General features: G+C 45.5%; 1 protein-coding gene across 1 annotated transcript; it reads left to right on the top strand.

Annotated features, from left to right (window-relative positions):
- Positions 1 to 3,155: 3,155 nt before the first annotated feature.
- cdkn1cb (cyclin dependent kinase inhibitor 1Cb) lies at positions 3,156 to 5,403 on the top strand. Its single transcript, XM_084477100.1, has 3 exons — positions 3,156 to 3,884; positions 4,014 to 4,128; positions 4,719 to 5,403. Exons 1-2 carry the CDS (start codon positions 3,323 to 3,325, stop codon positions 4,124 to 4,126), a joined length of 675 nt encoding a protein of 224 aa, XP_084333226.1. The 5' UTR covers positions 3,156 to 3,322; the 3' UTR covers positions 4,127 to 4,128; positions 4,719 to 5,403.
- Positions 5,404 to 6,394: the final 991 nt, after the last annotated feature.

The following is a 6,394-nucleotide window of genomic DNA, read 5'->3' as shown; positions in this document are numbered from 1 at the left end:
CTCATATTTCATTCTTAAACCTTCGGTCTGAGATAGATTGCTACGTTACCTAGACTCCCATGCAAGAAACTGCGTAATTGTATGTTGGGATTTGTGAAACGGTGCCCTCTAGTGATTATTGTGGTTATGTGCCCAATCCACCAATGTAACAACAATGGCCCAATGAACGAGAGGATTAAAAGCGCCCTCCAGTTATTTATTTATGGGTATAGTTACTTTTCTTTATTCATGTATATGCTTGTGTTTCTTTATTGTTTGAAGAAGCTTTCTAAATGTAAAAATGACCTTATCTTTGGTTACTTAATTGTACTGTGAGTTTTCCGATGTAGGCCTATTTCTGATGCTGAAACAAGATTTTGTTTGCTTCATTTGACGAGAAGATATTTAAATCAATGCAAAAATAGACCTCTCACACTACAAATGTTGTAGATGTATGTTTCCATTGAGTTATTTACACTGTATTATTTGTGAACCACTAAGCTGTACTATACTTAGGCCTACTAATTCTGCTACTAAACCTAATCATTAGAAATGAATGTTTTGACAAGTAGATCTTTAAAAGAAAAATAGGTCTCCCCCCACCACCTAATCAGGGAAGCAGGATGGCCCTCGATCAGGAAACGGAGGCCTAATAAGGGAGGCCTTCTATTGGCCATGAGGGCGTATCAAAGGAGAAGGCTGTACCTTCCCAGGTAGAAGCCAGAGCACGTGGGTTTATAGCGCCAACATAAGGGTGGGGTTCATAAGCAGACGCTGCTATTGCCCCCCTTTCATGTTATTTATTACTTTGCCAGGGTAAACAATACAAATTAGGAATAGGGGAAGGGTTGGGCTAATGGTGACATTTAGTGCCTGAGAGAGGGAGGCAGTGCTGGACTTGGATCATACAGAGGAAATTTAGCCAATGAAGGCAATTTCACTCTCACACACGCGCACGCACACACACACACACACACACACACACACACACACACACACACACACACACACACACACACACACACACACACACACACACTTATTTAATTAAAACATTGATTTACCACGGATGAAAAGTATTATGATAAAGAAGTAGATGATGTGGAAATAGATAAGGAATGGTATTTTTAACCAAACTTCACATTGCTTAAAAAATGATTGATAAAAACAATGATAACAATACTAGTATTAATAATAATAACTTTGATTGAATGATCAATGTGTAGCCTACAGAATAATCTCAGTTCATTTTCATTTTGATGGAGGTTTATTTTCATACTTTTGATGTTATTGCAGTATCTAAGTAAAAAGCTAATATTAACGAAAAGGGCATCGTTTCCAGCCGCCTCCTCGAAAGGGACCAGCAAGGGGCTAAGATGAGATGAGATAATCCAATCAACTATGTTCTAAATGATGATAATCATTAATCATATATCTACACATTGTTGTTTTTTTTCCTGTGTGGATGTGAAAGGTCCTGATGGTCTGGGCCTGCCTGTATAAAACATTTGATTAGTACGCAGTCGTGTAGGCTACGCATTTTATAAAGAGATGTTTAAATTATGTGAGCCTATTATGCCTTACAACTCTCTCGTGCACGTTGGTGATCGGTAAGTAATCTCTGGTGATCTCTTTTTCAGGCAACTTCTTACTAAATTCTTCGTACATGCATTAACAAATATGCGTGATTTAATAAAACTGAATACATTTCTCTCACAATACTTGGAATAAAGCGACACCAGAGGGCGCAGTTTAGAGGGACTCTTTCTAGAACTATTCGATTCAAAAATAGTTTGCCGGCGTAAATTACATGATCTTTATAGTATTTTACCACTGCGAGGCGCTGTTGCACTTCTTAATGATTGTAGGGGCGTTGCCGGCCTACCCTGTCTGTCTGCGTTGACTCCGTTCGTGTCAAGCGCGACTAGGCTTCCCGGCAGTTTTTTTTTTTTTTACATCGTCATTTGTTTTACCTGCTCGTTTGAACCATACAAAAACCTACACTAGCCCTACTAAATGGTTCCCAAACAAACGGCCCATTATATATAGGACTGCATGTAATGACAATTATTTTTTATACCCGTTTCGTTCCCGCAAAACAAAGCAAACTAAGCTTTATGTATAACTTCGTTAGGGGGTCGCTTCACGCTGCGCGGCCGAATGACTTGACGTAGGTTAAAGTAGCGTGCATTCAGCTGTGCAATTAATAGGCTACGCACAGGGGTTACTCGATGCTACAACGCTGAAGGGTAGCCTAACTGGAGTAAAAAAAAATGAACAGAAAATGCAACCACTACACCGTATTATGTGATTGCATAATTAGACTGCATCTACGGGCTGCACAAACGAAGAATAGCCTACGACATATCGTATTGAGAAGTCAACTCAGAGAGAAGTAGACATTTAGGCTCTTACTGAATAAATAATTCACTGCCGACAGAAATAACATGATATCCCTGTCGACCAATAGGTTCTGTTTAATAATAGATGATTGTGATTTTAAAGCGAATGGGCACTATATTTACGCTTCATGGCTTTAACGGCAAGAGCTTTTAAAAGTAGCCTATATGCAATTTTTGCCCATCCCTTTCATTAAAAAAATAATGCATTAGGCCTGATAACTAAATCGTATATAATGTCGAGATGATGAATGGATGTAACGGTTGGCCACTGTTATCTGTGTGCCCTATGAGGGCCGATGTGCTACTGCTCCGAGGATAATGAGATCAGAACATGATCAAACTGAAGAAAAACGGGATCACTGGCTTGATTTGCGTGTGTGTGTGTGTGTGTGTGTGTGTGTGTGTGTGTGTGTGTGTGTGTGTGTGTGTGTGTGTGTGTGTGTGTGTGTGTGCATGCGTGGGGGGGGGGGGGGGGGGGGGGTCGACAGGCAGCGATAAGAGTGTCACGGCGAAGAAGATTTGAGACCGCCACCCCAATCCCCCCGCCCACCCCCCATCCCCCATCAGCAATCGTGACGGTGATCAGTCAACTTGGCTCAAACTCAGGAGCCAAAGGATAAGGAGAAAAGAGGTGAGGGGTATGTGTGTGTGTGAAGGGGGGTGAAGGGGCGGGGCCAGAAAACAAACCAATGAGCGTCTTGGTGGAGGTGGGTTCCACGGCTTGAGATTTGTTAGGAGCTTATATACGCTGTGTTGCGCAGCAAAGGTACATTTAAACCGGATTGCGTAGTAGTGTGGAGCGTGACAGTGAGGAACACGAGCACGCAGTCATACACACACACCCATAACACACCATCCTGGTCTTACACTACGGCAAGCATCTCTTGTTTTGTTTTGCTTCATTCCCGGTTTTGGGTGTTTTTTTCCCCCGGAGACGCGAGATGTCCAACGTTCAGCTGTCGACCGCTGCGCTGGAGAGGATAGTGGCCCGGAGGACCTTCCCCCTCCACGCTCGGACCGGCGCCTGCAGGAACCTCTTCGGGCCGATAGACCACGAAGAGCTCAACCGGGAGATGAAGAGCAAACTGCGGGAAATTTCGGAAAGGGACCAACAGAGGTGGAACTTTAATTTCGAGGCGAACAGCCCGCTGGTTGGGAATTACCAATGGGTGGAGAGCCCCGTGGAGTCGACCCCGGGTTTCTACCAGGACTCCGTGCAGACAGGGAAGATCAGGGTTGCCGTGACGCCCGTCCGAGTTATGAGCCCCTCGGAGGAGTCAGATATCCAGGAGAGCCCCGCTATGGATGTACCGCCGAGCTGCGAGGAGCGTCTGGCAGCGTCCGAGATCAGCACCGCCGCCACTACCTGTCCGGCGGAGGTGAACCAGGAGAACCGCAGGGGCAAGCTCAACTCGGGGATCCAGACCCGCAGCAGGCAGCCCTCCTCCTGCTTGCGACGCAAGAGGACGGCCACCCCTGACAACAACAACTCACACATAACAGGTACATATTGGTTGCAGCTATTTCTAACGGATATTGTGTCCCTTCTTGTCCTTTCTATTCGGTGTGGTTCTCGCCCTAACGAATGCCCAGCCAGTGATCCTAAACCTAATTCATTCTCCTTCCTTCCAGACTACTTCGTGAAACGCAGGAGGCCCACGGAGACCAAATCGACGGAGAGCGCCTGCCTCTCACCCAAGACTCAAATCCCAGTGGAGCAAACTCCACGGAGAAGAATCCGCTGAAGGTATGCCTCATTTTTAAACCTTCATCATCTAATGACATTATTTTTTGGATTGTTTGAATTAGTGTCAACCTATGGCGGTGATATTTAGTGACGGGGTGTTATTTTACATTTGAGACATTCGCATTTTTTTTTTTTTTTATTGAACGTTAGAATCAGGGTTTATTATAGCATTTGTGACAGTTATATGTACACCGGTGCCTGACATTTAATAAAGACGTGGCTGCGTTACCAAAACAAGGGTGGCTGGGCTGGGGTATTTATAGTAGGCCTATAGCCTGGTAGTAGCCGGGGGGGGGGTTGATAGTAGGGTTGTAGTCGCTGGAGGAGGGGGTGGGGGTGATAGTAGTGAAGTAACAGTGGTTTGGGGGAGGGGAATGTGCGTCATTGTGTGGCGGGAAAAGACTCGGGTAAAGGGTAACGCCCGCTGCCCTGACTGCAGCGGTGTCGTATTTCACCAGAGCGCTGACTCAGTCGTTCTCCGGGGGGGGGAGACGGTGGGACCAGGGCTGCCTTTTTTCCCCCCTTTCCCCTCTTCACGGCGTAGCCTACGATCCTTTAATAATCGTGTCTTTTTTTCTTCTTTCGTCCAGGTCTTTTGCACTATATACCACAAAATAGAGAGGTTCTGGAAGAAGTTTTTCCTTCTGCGACGGGCGAACGCGGCGGAGGTTAAGCACGGAGAAAGGAGAGAGCGGCCCGGGCTCCACGGTTCCGCCGGCCCCGGCTGCACCCGGACCGGAGGACCTATACGGCCCATCGCCGCCCCAAACACAGGATTCTCAGGATTACAGCGGTGTGGAGAGTGAGAGAATCCGCCGAGTGACTTATTTTCAGTACAAATGTAGCATTCATTGGTTGCTTTGCGTGCAGCCCACTTGACAGTGTTAAATGTTTTAACATCTGTGCAATCCTAAATTACTTTAAAATTGTCTACACTGGCCAAAAAGTGTACAGCTTTATAGAGACAAAAGCCTATAAATGTTTATTTCTGTTTCAAAGTCTTTCTGTAAATGTTTATTTTTATTGAGACTATTTTAACTTATAATTTATTTATGTTTCTTTATATTTTAAATGCCTTCTTGATTAGCCCATGGGCATCGTTTTTATTTTATTTACATGTTGTGGTGTTTTGCAATCATGTAGCTTATAGTAGCCTATACACCTGGAATAGGATCATTTGTGTTTCTGAGCCGGTTCCCATGTCCTTGCCCTCATTTACTTATTGCAATTTTATTTCAAAACGCTTATTTCAAATAAAAATATTTTCCATTTCAATCACCTCTGAATCTTTCGTTCATTCATCAGATATTCGATATTCATTGAAAGTGTAGCCTACTCTGTACGCATTATGGTCTCCGTCATCAACCGATGACAAACTACAAAACGTATACTGGCCTACAACACACAGGTACTTGCCGGAGACCCGTCTCTGCATCAAAAATGGCATCAAAGACTGAGCCCGGGTTTACCTTAGTTTGTTGGGGAAAGGGGTGGCTTTAATGGGTCCAGGTCGGTTATCTGTGTGACTTTGGAGGTGTGTGGTATGGGGACATCTCTTTGCAATCTCATGGCACGGTGCATTGAGACGCGCGGCTACTACGGGCAGAACGGCAGCTGCGCAATATATGCTTGGATTTAAAGACCCTTTCGCCTCTAAAGAACTGCAGCAGCTGCCTTTGGAACCCCGCATTGTCCACGCGGACACCCCCACATTCACACGCACTCATCAAGTCCTCTAAAGAAGCACTCACACATACACGCGCGCGCACACACACACAGACACGCACGCGCGCGCGCACGCATACACACACACACACACACACACACACACACACACACACACACACACACACACACACACACAGTATTTACTCCGTGGTGGATACACCGCACACTACCACAGTGCACCGGGCGTGGGGGCCACCTGCCGGACTAAGAACAAGCACTACTAGTCTGCGTAATTGTCCTTGTCTATTCAAACTAGCCATTCACTGGCTCATACTTGCAAGTTTACCCTTAATTGAAAGAACGGCCAATGCGCGCATTATGAGTGCGAGCCCGAGTCGCTTTACGCACGCGGCCCTCGACTTATCTCAGGCCCTCCACAAACCAATTCCACCCCCGCATTATGATTTTCCTCCTCCATAACATTGACTATGTGACATCAATGTTTTCATAAATTGGAGACTTTTGATGGCCAGGCTGACTTTGTCAGCTTTGCTCAGACATTTAAGCTCCGACGCTCTTGTTCTGATAGGCGACACAA

This window comes from Micromesistius poutassou (genome assembly GCF_964030765.1).
Source record: "Micromesistius poutassou genome assembly, chromosome: 13".
In the NCBI taxonomy this organism is placed as follows: domain Eukaryota; kingdom Metazoa; phylum Chordata; class Actinopteri; order Gadiformes; family Gadidae; genus Micromesistius; species Micromesistius poutassou.
The sequence above is the reverse complement of the archived record's forward strand: the minus strand, read 5'-3'. Positions and strand labels throughout refer to the sequence as shown.